The sequence below is a fragment of the Pteropus medius genome, unplaced genomic scaffold (assembly GCF_902729225.1).
Source record: "Pteropus medius unplaced genomic scaffold, Ma_sr-lr_union100, whole genome shotgun sequence".
Classification (NCBI taxonomy): Eukaryota; Metazoa; Chordata; class Mammalia; order Chiroptera; family Pteropodidae; genus Pteropus; species Pteropus medius.
The window spans coordinates 11,088,026-11,104,348 of NW_024349804.1; the positions used below are offsets into that span (position 1 = coordinate 11,088,026).

The window sequence follows — 16,323 nt, forward strand, 5'->3', positions numbered from 1 at the left end:
TGTGACCGTACTTCCTGCCACATACCTCGCTCACTGCACTCCAGGCACACTGGCCTCCCTGCTGTCCCCACGTCGGCCACGCCCCTGCCACAGCGTGGCGTGCTCTCCCGGCAGACGTCCGCGGCCTCCGCTCAGAGGCCTGACAGCGCGGCCTCCCCCGGCCGCCCTCCGTGCTGGCCCCCGCCTGCCACCGCTGCTCTTCCATGCTGTGCAATCACTACGCTGTCGTCTCTCGTCTCCAAGGCCACTCTCCTGCATCGCTTTGCGACCCAGGGCTGGGGCTCTCTGAGTCCTACTGCTGCTCTGCTGCCCCGCGCCCCCTCCCCCCACGAGTCTCCTGGAAGCATGGCTCCATCCCGCTCATTCGTGTCGTGTCCCCAGTACGAAGACGAAGACGGTGCGGGCACGCAGTGGGCGCACTAGGCTCAGCCGAGCACAGAGAATACGCCGGCACCGTTCTCTGCCCTGCGTGTGGTTTTAATTTACTTATCTGGTCCTTGCAGCCCATGCATGCACACAAACACCACCCCACACAAACGTCAGCCCCTGTGGCCGGGCCGAGGGTTCAAAGTTGAACAGGGCTCATTTCTGACCCCCACACGACAGGGGAGGCCGACACAGAAACAGGGAGCATGAGGAACGGCGGTGACGGTGCTGGTCTGGAAGTGGACGGTGGGGCCCGGGGGGTAGTGGCCAGTTGGTGGCGGGGAGGTACCAGGCAGGCAGCGAGGAAGACATGCCACAAGGAGAGCCAGAGACCTGCGGGTCCTGGCTGGAATGACCACAGCAGGTGGGGTCCCCACCAGGGCACGTCTGAGAAACAGGAAAACAGGAGTAAACCGGTGGCCCCTGCGAACCGAGCGTCCTTGCTTCGGCCTCTGGGGCCCCTGAATTACATCAAGGGACAGCACAGCATATGCACATGTGCATGCGTGTATCACAGATGTACTCAATATGTCCGCCTGTGTCCCCACTATTTTTCGAAAGAACGTAAATGGTATGATGATGAATAAGTACACCTCCATCTAAAATGCTCACTGAATCGCACATGGCTGCTTTTCTAGTATCGACAGCTTTCCCCAAAACACAACAATCATATAAAAGACAAATATTCCTCTATCACTGGAAAGGAGCCTTGCAGTACAGAAGCTGGGGACCGCTTACTTAGCCGACTGGAGGATTTTAAACAGAGGGACCTGCATTTTGCATGGGTTCCTCATGGCGGCTGGCCTGCAGACAGATGACACGCCAGTGCAGCGTCCGGGGAGAGATGACGAAAGCCTGGGCTGAGACCTCGTCAGGGGAGAGAGGAGGCACAGCCTGAGACACATGTAATAGGTGACGTGACCGGCAGGGCGTGGACATAAATGAGGAGAAGCCTAGGATACAGAGCACAGACGATGACACAGGTGTGGAAGGAAAGGGGTAGGTGCTGGCCAAAGATAGCACCCCAAGTTCAGAACGTGTCAGATGAGGAGATGGAGCAACCCGAAGAAGGGTTCGGGCTCTTATTTTTCTGGGACATTTTAAGAACAGCACTAGAGATATAATGAGCATTAGAAACAAATTCATCAAAAGTAATGAATGCTTGCTGGTGACAGATTCCCAAATTAAGTATCACAATAACAAAATTCTCATGATTTTGAAAAGGTTAACTATCTGAGCAATAATTCCAAAAAATATATTCTCATAGGATGTGCATACATAAATTTATCAAGCTTTAATTTTATTTCCTTTATGATGGAAGAGGAATAATTTTATTACAGATCTCAATGCATCTAAGTATTAGATTCAGTTAAAAGAGACTGTTAGGTATAGGTTTGGATTAGCCAATTTACTTCAGGAAGAAAGGAGAAAAAAGTGGATAGTTTATTTACTGGTTCAGAAATTTAAAGGAATATTTGCTTATTATTTCATTGATTAGAATATTAAGGAAGTTCAAAATCACAAAATACCAATATTTGCCTGTTGATTTAATATGCAACTAGATATTTCCTGAGGATAGAGAGGAGAGAATACTATATTATTTTACACTCTGTTCATAAGCTACTGAAAAGGTATGGACAAAAGTTAAAGACTACAATCTTATTTTTACTATAAATAGTAACAGATTAACATCACAGCGTGTACTGGGCATATACTATGGGCAAGGTCCTATACAATGCTATTGCCCACAGTATATGCGCAATACACGTTATAAAATTAAACTGTTACTATCTACAGACATAAAATATAGACTCTGCTCTCAATAAACTATATAACAGGCAAGAACCACAGGTTTGTGTACGTGCTACGTCACAGGACAAAGGCTAACAGTTATGCAACTATGTAACATCTTCCATGCATTAACACTGCCCATTGTTCTAAGTCTTTCAGGTATATTCACCCACTTAATACTCGAAATTCTATGAGGTAGGTACTATTATAATTTCCATTTTACACGCGATGCAACTATGACACAGAGAGGTTAAGTAACTTGCCAAGGTCACACAGCAAGTAATTAGCAGAGTTGGGATTTGAAGCAAGGCACCCCAGCTCTGGGGTCCATACTCCTTACCACCAGCCAGGGGACCGCTCGCGTCATAATAGGTAGGGGGGCGTTCAGAAGGAGAGGAGATGCTTCCTTCCCACTCATCGCCTGGGAGGAAAAGTGATCTATGAACGCAACCTTGGAAGGCAGGATGTGGCCATGGGAACACAAGCAGAAATACTCTGTGTTAAGTACCAGAATGGAATCAGGGGAGGGAGCCTGTCTGGACAGCAGCCGGCGCTTCGGTTTGGCTGGGGCACGGGGCAGGTGAAGGGGTGAGCTCTTGGTGGGCTTCCAGCGCAGGTCAAAGGAGTTTTATTCTGTAGCCAGAGGCAGGGCTGAGCTTGGCAGGGATAAATGTGGCAATACTGCATTCGATGGAACGAGGAGGAAGCTCAGGCAACAGTGATGGAAACTGGGCGGAGGATCCTGCTTAGTCATCTTTGTACCCCTAGCAGCACGTATCAGGTACGTGCCGATAAATTTATGCTGAACTGAAATGTCAGAGGGGGCACTGGCTGAGTGTGAGCGGTAGCAGAGACTCGAAAGACGGAATGATTCTGAGATATAAAGTCTCAGGAGCGAGACAGATGACGGCAGCAAAGCATCATCGGACCCTGAGATTTGGGGCCTGGGTGAGCAAGGTATTAAGAGAAACAACACAGAAGGGAGAGAAGAACTGGAAATGGGAAAGGAAGAAACCACTATTAACACCGGTCCTTCTAATGCGATTTAAAAGGAGAGAGGCAATGCTCTTGGGACCAAATGTTCCATGACTAGCACTTTATTTTAAAAAAAGAAACCAGGGCAAATGGCCTTCTAACCATGTTGTGCTAAAGTCTGGAGAAACTGAAGAGACTTTAAGAAATAAAGGACTGCTTTCTGAAGTGCTACCACCTGTTCAGGGGAAAGGAGAAAGTCACTGTGACACATGTGACGAGGGCCACGGGGTTGAGGCAGGCCCGAGGCTACTAACGCTCGCCATGCCTGATCAAGAGTAAGAATCTAGTGCAGTCTAGAACTCGTCGTGACGGGCTGCTTCCATGACAGGCACGCAGGAATGTTTGGTTGCCAGGGTCTGGGCTAGTGGATCTGACCCCGTTGATCCTAATCTCTGTGGGGCGTAGAAGCCTGGCTGCCGGACGAACGCTGGGGTGGGAAACAACGGGAAGACCCGTTTGGCGTTACGGCAGAGATGGAGGAGACCGGTCAGAGAGAGACGCAAGAGTTATCGGCTCGCTGTCCCAGAAAGAGATCAAACATTGGCATCACCATGATTACTAACCTCGGGTGGTACCTGGCAATGACGCTGTAGGCCCCACGCATGTGCTTTCCTTCTCTGCGAGATGACCGTGTCCTACCTTCCCCACGTTCCTCAAACTCCAACACCTTCCTCCCACTCTCCAGGGTCAGGGAGAACTTCGCTTCCTGTTTTCTGAGAACTCCTGCGAGCTCCCACTTCACCGCGTCTCCCCACCTCCCTTCCTCTGGGTCCCCAGACTCTGCCTTTTCTCTGCTACATTGGATCAGGTGCCCGTCTCCTAGCTGCGCCCCTCCGCCTGGGCACTGGGTTGGCCCCAGCGATTCGCGTCTCTCTCCTGCACCATCGGCCTTAAATGAATGAACATGTGCACGTGCTCAGTCAGTGTCTGGCACGCGGTGAATACTACATGCACTAGTTACTGACAATACCAGTGTTTTTCCCGTCTGCTGGGCCTTTCCTAGCAACATACAAACATGGTGTTATTTCTTCCAACTCAAAAAACAAAACAAAACCTCTCAACTCCACGTCTCCTACGAGCTTCTGCCCAATTTCTCCCCTCTTTTGAGTAAAACTTCTCTAGGATGCCCAAGTCTCCATTTTCCTTACCATTCTCTGCGTCCTGACGACAGGCCCGTCCCAAAGAGAAGAGGGGGCGACGAAGCCGAAGCCCCAGTCCCAGTCACGGGCTAAGTCCTCGCTCTGCTTCCACCCTGGCCCAACCCCCAGCTTTCTGGGAGAGATGGAAGGTGGGAAGGAAGCCCCGGTTCCTGGGGAACGGAGGGGCCTCCCCGCCGTGCAACCTGAGAAGCAAGAGAGAAGTATTTCCCTATCCCAACACCCCCGGCTTAACACGGAACCCTGACAGAATGTACTCGACCTGAGGCAGCCGACCCCACACCCCAAAGTGGGGAAGCGGGGCTGAGCAAGCATGCTCCACCCCTCCCCCCACTCCCCACCCCCGCCCAGGCCGATCCCCATGGGAGGAGGGGGAGTGGTGAGCAGGGGGGCCAGGAGCCTTGAGCTAGACATCAGCACATCAGATATGGAGGCGTAAGGGGTCAGGGACAAACAAACAGGAAACAAGGCATTCGCTTCGTGTGAATACGCGCCCCTGGTCAGAGCAGCCCCAGAAAAGACTAACTCCGACAACATGAGATTGGCATCTTCCCACACTACGTCTCAATTTAACGGCACCTCAGCTCAGTGAAACGGAAAAGGCCTAAAGGTGAACTTGATAAAACCGATCAGGTAAAAGACGATGTCCCTTGAGGACGCGTTCCACATTAACCTTTCGAGCGGGAAATTCACAGTACGGTTATTCTATTAGTAACGACAACAGAAACCAAGCAAATTTCCCCCAACTGGTATTGTTTTGTTGCCAGGATATTGCAGAAAAGTACATGTACCAGAGCGGAGAAATTATTTTTAAATTAAATCATTCGAGAGACCTAGCCGGAGGCTACCTAGGTTACGTGCTGTCCTGCTCTAGTAAAATGCCATTATTCAAAAATATTAAATGGGTCAAGAAAGTCTGAGCTCTGCATTACGGAAAAAATTACAGCTTCCTACTTACGTCAGACTAACACGGCCTTCCGGGTCGCAGGCAGTGCTTCCAGACGTATTCTTTCAATCCCACCGTCATATTCTATCCGAAACGCTCCTAGACGCAGGCCAAGGCCAGCGCAGTGCTCGGGGAGGCAGGAGTGGCAGGAAGGAAGGCTTTACATACACAGTCCGCTGGCCCTTGGAGGGGCCATCGAGCGGAATGCTTATGCGCCGTGCTCGTGTTTCTATGCGAATCGGCTCTCCCAGGATGACACTCAGCCCCCTTCCCTCAGCCCTCTCCCCACCCACCACTCCCATGGGAGGGGGAGGGACTTCTCTGACAACCGGCAGAAGGAACTGGGCCTGGACATGGACGCGAGCATCCATGAACACACACGCTCTTTGGGGTCCGCCTGCTTAGACACAGAGGTTCTGCTCTGTTCCTCTCATGTGCTGTCTCTGCCCCAGCAACTGTGACTATTCGGTGGCACCAACGGTGAGTCTCATTTCGGAGCCCTCATCAAGGCCACCCACCCGCAGCCCTAAGCTCTGCCTGCCACTCCAGATTTTACCAGTGATAAAACCGATAACCAGACTCCTGCATCCCATCTCTCCCTCCTCCCTCCCTCCCATCTCTCTCTAGCGGAAAACAGAGGCGCTTTCTTTTTTAAATGACCACCCCCCAACTGCATCCCAGGTAGAGCGGGGTTCCAATTCAATTAGCTCCACCAAGGGGCTTGTATGTGCCAGGAACTCTCACATGGCTCTAGGAACATTCCACATTTTACAAAGAAATAAGGAGCAGATGCGACGTGAGCTACACCTGGTACCAGGCAGAGCTATGGCTGCATGTCAGGTGTGGCTGACCCCAGAGCCCACGCTCTTTCAAAAGGACTGAATCAGGGCGAGAAATGGAGCTCAGCGGACGTGAGTTGGCAATGACCAGCTGAGACTGGAATAAAGAGCTAAGAACTGCATTTCTATGAAGGGGTGATGGACTGGCCCCAGGAGCGACAGGTCGACCTGACGCTCAGTCACAGCTTTATATAAGGGGCAGAGCTGTCACCGATGCAGGGAGAGGGGAGGGCTTAGGCCCGTGGCCCACTATGCTGAGGGACATCAGGGCAGAGGACTCGGAGTGAGTCCGGGCCACAGTGGCCTGGGAGCACGGACGCACTGTGTGGGAGCTGAGCTGTGCCGTCAAGAACTGTCCTAGCGCTACCTTTATCGAAAGGTTAGTGACTGCGAAGTTACAGGACAGCACGCTGACACAGTGGCCCTTTTATAAAGCCGCCGCTTTCCCTTTCTGCCCCGCATTTCAATTATATCGTCACGTTTGAACGTCCCGACTAGCTGCCATTATTTAGAGCAGGGCTCTGCAAACTTTTTCCGACAAAGTCCAGAGAGTAAATACGTGAGACTTCGCGGGCCACGCAGTCTGTCACACACCCTCAACCCTGCTGCTGCGGCACCAAAGCAGCCAAAGATGTTTACGAACTGACAGGCGTGGCGGAAATCCAACACGCTTTACCAACGGACACTGAGATCTGAGTTTCGTGTAATTTTCCTCTGTGGTCAAACATTATTTCCCCCCAGCCACTTAAAAAGGTAAAAACTACTCTTAGCTCCCAGGCTGTCAAACGCAGGCGCCGGGCTGGACCGGGCCTGCCGGCTGTCGTTTGCTGAGCCCTAGTCTGGAGGAAGACAATGGGTTTTACAGGTTAAATGACTTCCTCGGTTGCACACAGCTAATAAGGGGCTGGGTGGCTTGAGCCAAACCAAGAGTCAAAGTCAGCAACAGTCGCCAAGCTGGATGCCTTTTCAAGGCGAGAGGACATTAACAATGGACTTTCATGAAAGAATGACAGCCACACCTGTCACCTAAGTTGTCAGGCACTAAACAAAGGAGCTGGAGACTGGTGATTTATACCAGTGTGGTTTGGCTTTCCAAAATGACCGTAGCTTCCACTTTTATGGACTGTAAAATCAGTATCTGATGCACAAACATACCATTAGAAATAAAATTTACACTGCCATCTAGTGTTCGCCAACTATTTAAACGAAGAACTTAAAAATGAGGTCTTTTTGGTATATGCATTAGAATGATAATTTTAGTATATTCCAAAATTATACAAATGAAATACACTTAAAAGTATAAAGTTGCCTATATTTTTAAAGTAGACAAAGCGGCAGGGATTATTTAAAATTCACCTGAGGTATAATTATTTTCTCTGTTAAGAATTTATGTTAAGCATTTTCATTTCTGCATATCTGGACAAGGCTCTTTAAATCTCTTCTATATCCCCCACCTTTGCAAGAGGACGGCTTCTGAGGTGCGAACACCACGACACAGCCCTTAGCAGCTGCTCCCAGTGACACCGTCTCGTACGCCCCATCCGGCTTTCCGGCAACTTACGTAGCGCACGCGAAGCTGCGTCCCGTGGCAGGAGCCAAGCTGCGGCCAGGTGTCTGCACTGCCACGCCCGTGTCTGCCCAGCGCTGGGTCTAGTCCAGAAGCCATTTTGGAAACCTCCATCAGATGCTCTCTCTTTAAAAGTCACCCTGACCATGACCCTCACTGGAGGCAAGGGCGCATCTCTCTAAATGGCATTTTCATGTGACTTGAATCATCCCTTCATCTGATTAATAAATATGTATCAGGTGAGAAGCTGTCCCATCAACCTCTGCATGTTCACAACGTGGATGGTACACGCAGAGATGCAAACGCACTGGAGTCTCAAAACAGAAGACATTGCAGTGGGGACGTGGTGACTGGGGACGTGGGTTGTGGCGGAGCCCACCCTGGCTACAGGGGCTCCCTGTTGCTCTGTAGGTGCCACTGCCAAACTCGTCTTCCCCATAACAACTGTGAGTTATTTTTAAAAAGCTAGAACAAAAAGCTCAAATGGAATACAGGCATGGGGGAAAGAACACAGTCTGCAAAGTCGTGGTAAAAAATATGCACTTACCTATAAGCATTAATATAATCTTTCCTGTGTTCCAGAAGAAAATCTCTCAGTTTTCCAATGTGTGAAATCTAAAATTAAAAAAAACAAACAGTTTATGTAGATAGGATGTTACAATCATATGTAATAAATTTTAAATTAATAGAGAATGGAGTGCAGGTTGTAGAAAGATTTTGAAGCTAAAAATTGGACAACTTTCGTTTTAGACTCTCGTATAATCACTAACTTTCTGGGTGACTTCCCCAAAGTCACCCGCATTCCTGGGCCTTGGTCTCTTATTCCTGTGATTGTTGTGATTTGTGCCATTATGAAGAGATATCTCTACGGAGCTTCGAGATTAAAGGAAGTCATGCATGTCTGGGACCCACGCAGCATGTGTCCGGGAAAGGCCAGCTCCTTCCTTCACGTGTCTTATGTCTGCGATTTACCAAGGAAGGCTCCTTCTAAGTGCCCTAGGGGACGGATCCTAAGGCTGGAGCTTTCACGTTTACAAAAAAGGGCCCACGCAGAGCAGCAGTCACGAGATTAGGGGCAACAAGTCACCCCTACACGGCAATCTCCCCCTTCCCTATGGCCTACTGCCATGGATGAACGAAAAGAACGCAGACGTGCAAAGGATGCTATTTGGATGGCTGGTCTCCGGCATCATGAACACATACTCTAAAGCACCTGCCATGTGTCAAGTACTGCGCATGGAGCTAGGGATTCAAAGAGTAATCAAATAAAAAGGCCCAGGGAGAAACCCAGGATCGCGGCTGACAGGGGTAAAAGCGTTTCCGGAAGGAGAGCGTGTTTAACTAAGCCGGGGCCGCTCTGTCCTGTGACCGCCACTCACAGTGCCTTCCTTCTAACGCCCCTTGTACTTATTCCAAACACGCAAGGCCCAGCCTTGAAGGGTCTGCTCAACTTCCATCTTTTCCGTGAAGGTCTTTCTGTCAAGGCCAACTCAGGCTAATTTTCCCTTTGCTCTGGACTTGAAAGCACTCTGCATACCACCCACCTGGCACTCAGTCACACCCGCCGGTCCTCCGGCTTACTTTAACACGCGTGCTCGTCAGTGGGATTACGAGCCATGCGAGGAGGGGCAGCACAGCGCCCCCCGCAGTTCTGAACCCCACATGAAGCACAGAAAGCGGTGAGTGAGCATGTGTCTGAACACAAAAATGGTATTTATCACAACAGAAACATCCAGCATCTGTCTGCAGACAGGTCAGTAGCAGTTCAGTTAAATTTCCCAGAGTCTACACAAATAAATGCAGTTCAGAAAAGTACCCTCCAGCATTTAAAAAGTAGGAATCAGGAAAAATATTAAGTGTTGCCACAATACTCGTTTGTTCCCCAGGGGACAGTGACGGAGAGTCCGTCCAATGCCCCTGGCTGTGTCAGGTACTGGCACTTACCGGCCCGGTCCCCTTGCCGACAGCCCGCTGTGGGCCCTGACCTCTCCACTCTCATTCACCCGTTGGGGAAAACGGACCTCACAAGAGCTACGCGGCTTGTCCCAGATCACGCATTTCATGCCCAACGGGGCCCAAACTCGAACTCAGGACTGAGTCAGAACTCGGCGCGTCTTCCCGCGCCCCACAGCTGCCTTCCTCACGCTCTTATTCTGTTTCCCACATAAACTGCACTATAAAATCTGACTTTAAAGGCTACTGGGAAAAAAAATTTAAGAGATGTGCAAATAAGGTGTTTACTGCATCACATGCAAGATCCGATCAAGTTACTGTCCCGTTTTAAAACTTTAGATAGTTTCCGACCCCTTACCCAGCCCCTGCCCACGAGGGCCAGGGAAGTGGATGAGCGCAGTACAGTCGGTGGCAGTGAACTCTGTTTAAAGTACACCGCAGCCGAAGGAAGCAGCTCTGCTGGCTCACTTGCCGAAGGGCAGCCGAGTGGGACCTCTGGCCCTAACCAATGGGGTCAAGTCCAAACTCCCAACACAGCAGTCAAGGGTCTTCACAATTCAGCGATTCAGAGGTCCCGTGGGGCCTCCGTCCCCACCACGCTCCCCAAGGACTCCAAGTCCCAGGGCTTCCCAATGCGCACGTTGTATGGGTCTCCCTTCCCGCGAAGTGCCCCAGCCACCCTGTCTCCATCGCAAAATCCACGCCCCCCTCAGAGACCCTCTTCCCTCCCCACACCCACTCTGCACGCCCAGGTACAGCCACAGCCTGCTCAGGCATGTGCTCCCACTTCGGCATCCAGCCCTTCGAGGTGACCACGTGGCTTGTTCTGGACTGAGCTCCCTTTGTCAGACCGCAAGCTCCTAGAGGCTGAAGAGTCCCCTTCTTCCCCAGAGCGTGTCGGGCACAGTTCCTGGGGCACAGCAGAGTCTCAAAAACTTGTACTAAATGTAGAACAAACAGTGGAGACTGCACAATCTCAAAGGGATTATACCTACTGCGGTATCAGAATAATGCCCGCTCCCCCAAAGATGTCGGGGTCCTGATCCCTGGGACCCATGAACATATTAGATTACACGCCAAAGCGGAAGCAACGTAGCAGATGGAATTAAGGTTGCTCATCAGCTGACCCTAAACCAGGGAGATGACGCTGGGCTCCCCGGGGAGGCGGGCCCTGTGTAAGCACGAGGGTCCCTAGCTGCGGAGGAGGCAGGCAGTGGGAGGGCTCCACCCAATGTTGCTGGCTCTGAAGACCAGGAAGGGAGCTAAGGAATGCGGGTGGTCTCTACGCTTCTCCCCTAGTCTCCCCAGAAAAGAACACAGCCCTGCCAACATTGACTTCAGCCAGAGGATGGGGGCCGGGTCCTCCTGACCTACGAGACTGTAATATGATAAATGTGTGTTACTTTAAGCCACTGAGTTTGTGGTGCTTTGTCACAGCAGCAATAAGAAACTATTACACCTCGGCTTAGCTGGTTTGGGCCGCTGTAACAATACCATAGGCTGAGCGGCTTAAACACAAACACATACTTCTCACGCTTCTGGAGGCTGGAAGTCCTAGGTCAAGGCGCCGGCATACTCGGTGTCTGGCGGGGGCCCCCTTCCTGGTTTGTAGACAGCTGCCTTATGGCTGAAACCTCACGAGAGAGAGCCCCTCTCTCCTGTCACGATGGCTGTACCTTCATGACCTAATCACCTCCCAGCAGCCCCGCCTCCAAATACCATCACACGGGGACTAGGGCTCTAATGCATGAATTTTGGGGCACGCCTTCAGTCCACGGCACACCTACTTAAAACCTTTCTATCCAAAACCAGTTTTTGGAGGAGTCATAAAGTTTTCGTAAAAAGCTTTAAGAGGTCCAAAGGACACCACTACATAGGCTAGATCCTGCTGCCCACCCCGTTACCCCCTCACCCCCATCTGCAGCTAGGTGGAGTCCACTGGAGCGGAATGGAGCATGGGGATGAGTTCCGGGGACACGGCCCCACGAGCATCTCAAAAAACACAATTATAGGAGGCTTCGCTTAAAGTATAACTCATTCTATCCCAAATTCTTATGCTCTGTAATGGCAAATTTCTATAATATGAATTTATTAAAATGGAATTAAGCTTACTCAGGATTAAATGGAATGCTTGACAAGGTGAGAGGTGTCAATTACTGACTTAACAATATCATCAGTGTAATAACTCAATACTTAACATGAGTGCAATGTATAAAGTGATATTTCAAGTGCCAAGAAGGAAAGGAAATAAATGAGCATTAAGGTTTTTGTAGGTATTTGACAGCCCTGAAATTCTATTAGAGTCCTAAAATAAACACACACAAAAATCACAACGAATCAATAACAAAGAAAAAATTTCAATTGGTCTTTGATTTCCTTAAATGGACAACTTAAGTCCCTAAATAGCATCACATGATAGAGTTATCTTTGTAAGGAATAACTGGACATTTTAATCACATGATGATCACCATCTTTGTAAAGATTCTTGGTCAAACTCTGATCTGCTTACTGTTGTGCTTAGTCCTATTTTTGAGGAAACTGCCAAAGGTAGCATATATGTCACACAGTTCTGATATTCTAATGTTCCTGAATTTTTAGAGAGCCTGAGAAACTGTTTGCTTTTGATTTTTAACATTTCTGCAATATAGTGCTAATTTTAAGAGTCCTTATATATGTACCTAAAGAGAAAGCCTCTTACTTTTAGAAGGAGAAAGGCCATCATTCCCGTGTCAAGTTTGACAAGAAAATCAGAGTGAAATGAAAGTACAATAACCCCATAAAGATCTAAAGCCAATGTCCATTTCTTAGTGTTGACATCACTAAATGGCCTGGGGAGCAGGGGCAGGGAGAAGGTCCTGGGAGGAAGGAAGGGGGCATTGGCAAAGTCTCTGTGGGACCAGGTCAGTGACAAGATGCGAAGGCTAAACTCAGGGAGTGCTTTGGGGGCTGACCCGTGTTGTGGGGCGTGTCACAGGCTAGGGCAGATGAGGGACACTCCAGCACTTTCCATATTATATTAGAAGTATTTATTTGTGACCCCCACGACACTATTAAGTTCTCTGAGGTCGAGATCTACGTGCTATCCACTGTTGGAGCTCCAGCAGTGCCTAAATGCTGGAAAGGGGCAGGGAGGGAGAAGAGAGGGCAGGAGAGAACACCCCAAAGCAAAAAGGCTTCAAGATCTGCTCATTCCTGCCGTATGAGTTGGATCGAAAGGCATCGAGAGCATCACAAGTTTGCACCCAGATAACTGTGTGCATAAAACAGTGAAGAGGAACACGCCGGCCATCTGTGCAAACAACTCCCCTCAAGGGTCAGAAAGTGTGGTGTCGATCAGCGGTAAATCCGCGCAGGCTCCGGAGACGACCTATTCTCCCAAAGTCGGTGGCCTCCCCTCCCGCCTGACTGCCGGTCCACGTGCAAGCTTTCACACCTGTGAGCTGCGGTTCTGACTCCACTGCCACATCGTACTACACATGTCTCTGTCGGAGAGGATGCCGTGGACAAAGAACAGAGAACCCTTCACTTCTAACATAAACTGCAGCTGAAAACAGGACCTGAACTACAGCTAAAAGAAAAAGGAAAGGATCCCCTCCATACCAGTCAAGTGGGTTCTTTCATTGAATTCTGTCAACAGTCCTATGGAAACAGATATTTTTCTTAGTGGAAAGAACCCAAAGCCCCGAGGTGGTGTTACCGACCGAGCTGGAAGCAGAACCCCTAATTCGCTGAACTAGCCGGGGCTCCCTCACTACCGCTACACTGATGAATATGCCGGTATCCTCCAGGATCATTTGATATTAAATTCATTTTAGTGTCTGCTGTGTATTATTTCACTGGTTTAAAAAATCTCCCACTTAAGATTTAATGATAATAAGGAATTATAAGAAATTTTTATTTAGGTATGATAATAGCGTTATGTATTATATTATGCTTTTATTTTTTAGAATCCTTATGTTTTATGGATATATACTGAAAAATTCGCAAATAAAATGTTATGATACGTGGGATTTGCTGCAAAGTATGAGTTGGGAGGTAACAGATGTAACAGGATCAGCCTGAGTCGGTGACTGCTGGACATGAGCACACACGTACCCGGGGGTTGCTTATGCCATCCTGGCTACTGTAATATGTATTTTAAATTTTCCTTAATAAAATGTTATTTTTAAAAATCTCCCATTTAAGCACTCCCTTAACACTCTGTCATTCTGAAGTACAGATGTTCTGCTGCCCAAACGGGAGTAGCCCACACTTGAGCCAACGATTAAATCCCATCCACAATCTCTATCTAGCTCCTTTATTTCTAAGTATTTGCAAATCTTTGCTTAAAGTTCCATTTAACGGACTCGATGTTACTTAAAAAAATCGATGCCTTTGTGGAGAGTTAAGTATGCATACGCCAGCTCGTCTAATTCTCCCAGCAACTCCCAAGAAGTAGGTCCCGTTAGCACCCCCAACTTTACAGATGAGAAAACCGAGTCAGAGACGGTAAGTAACTTGCTCAAGGACGCATGGGGTGAAGCCTGGATGGAACCCAGGCAGCCTAAGTATCAGGCTTGAGTCCTTGGCTCCCAGTGTAAGCACAGATTCTTGAGTCACAGCCGTAGTTTTCCAGTGCAGAAGGCACCAGGAGACGACTGGGGGCTGGGGAAAGCATCCGAGGGGGCCACGTTGTGCTGGTCTCTGCTTCTTGTATCTGGATTCGACGATGCACGACACACGCGATTTGCCCAGTGGCGACGGCCACCTACTGAGAGCACCAGCCACGGGGGGTGCCAGGCACTGCATAAGCTGCTCGTCGTGTGCTGTCATTCACTGCCCCCATGACAATCGGATGATGCAGACGTGACCCCCCATTCCCACTTAATGACATGGAAACTGAGGCCCATGCAAGGTCACAAGTCACAAGTGAGAGGGGGGGATGGATCGCAGGTCTATGACTCAAAGCTTGCGTTATTTATTCTATTTTATACTGCTAAAAGACTAATAAAACCATTAATATTTAGCTTAAGTTTGAGGTTTTTCTTCACAGGAATATAAGCAGGGTTTTACGTGAGAATATTTGCATGTACTGATTTAAAAATACTTTTAACTACAGTGGGCATAGAAAGATCTCCACGAAGAGCTTTTTGAATGTTTCCGCATAGTGCTCATTTCAGAGTCCCTTGTGCGATAAAGCGGGAACATGCGTTTATCTAAAGAGAATGTTTTCCCTGGCCGACGCCGTCTCCTCAGAGGTCGGCTGCTGTCCCTTGTGTTTTGCTACGTGAGCGGCCTGGACCACCCCTATCAAGGCCACAGGGATGGTGAGAGAAGGCCTGCCGCATGAGCAAGGAACAGGGAGGTCAGAGACACTGTCCACTGGTGACCGGTTCACCCTGATCATCACTCAACACACTGTGGCACAAACCACGGGGTTTGAACACTTCCAGGATGGGTTCTCTGACCAGGGGACACCTGTGCTCACCTCTGCCCACACGTTAGCTCAGGATGGGGCGAGGGCAGAGCGGGCTCTGGGCAAAGGGCTCTGTGAGGGGTTTAGGGAGCAGGGTGGACGACAGACAGGTGGTGTGAAACCCGGGGCGCTGGCCGAGATTCTCGGGCTCTGATCTGTTTTGTCACCTACTGCTGAAGGCGACCCTGAGTCCCCGCTCCTTAGGCTTCGCTTGGCGGGACTTCAGCTGGACAAACGTTCCTGGCCCCTCGCAAGCCTTCCCTCACTCTTCGCAGGAGGAAGAGGTGTGCCTTAACTGGCTTCTGATTTGGGGAGCGGTGAGCACGCTCGGCAGCCAGCCCGCAGAGGGTCTGTTCTGGTCCGTGCTCCACCCATATTTGGCCACAAATCTAAAATCAGGTTCTCCATTTGTTTTTTTGGGTATTTTTTTGTGTGTTCTGGCTCCTGTATTTCTCTTTCAGGTGGTTCCAAAATTGGGCTGGGAAGAAAGGGGTGTTTTTATAGGCTCCCCTAAATCCTTAAGTTGTGCCAACTGAAATTTTGAGCAAGTTGCTTAATATTCCTGGCTTCACTACAAAGTGAAGGACGCAAAAATTATGTTTTAAAAATAGGAGCGGCACGAGTTAAGAGCCACCTTTTACTGAGTGTATACTACGCAGTGGGCGCCAGGCTCATGCTCTGCACCCACTACCTCATTTCCATCTAGAAACAACCCCACGAGACTGTCATTACGATCCCATTTTCCAGGTGAGAAGATCCCATAACACATTTCGCATAAATGGTTCAAAACGAATGAGAGACAAGTGTGCCCACGAAGACGCCCCTGCTGTTGCACGTGGGCACGGCAGTGCTCCGAGGGCTGCTCGTACCAGGAGGCTGTAGCCGGCATATTTTAAGACCAAAAGTGCCCAGTGCTGGGGTGATCTGTTCAGGGTAAAGGCCGCATCTGCAGCTGTGGGGCAACAGGAAGCCAAGAGCCATACCTGGGATCAGCCAGGATCTGGCTTCTTTAGGAAGCTGCTCCTTAACCGGGCAATTTATTTAAACTCCATTCTAAAACTACCGGAATTCATCGGACTTAGCCCTTTCTATCGGACGATAAATCGAGTTCACTGTTAAGTGGCTATTATTTTAATAAGGCTGATTTCCAAAAT

At 49.5% G+C, this 16,323-nt stretch overlaps 1 protein-coding gene across 7 annotated transcripts in view; it reads right to left on the minus strand.

The window, feature by feature from the left end:
• STX18 (syntaxin 18) overlaps nucleotides 1-16,323 on the minus strand; it is a 103,171-nt gene that overhangs the window by 32,218 nt on the left and 54,630 nt on the right. For all 7 annotated transcript variants that reach the window (XM_039838199.1, XM_039838201.1, XM_039838198.1 and 4 more), the window contains one exon: nucleotides 8,309-8,376. In XM_039838199.1, coding sequence (XP_039694133.1) covers nucleotides 8,309-8,376 — 68 coding nt within the window. The remainder of the gene's footprint in view (nucleotides 1-8,308; nucleotides 8,377-16,323) is intronic.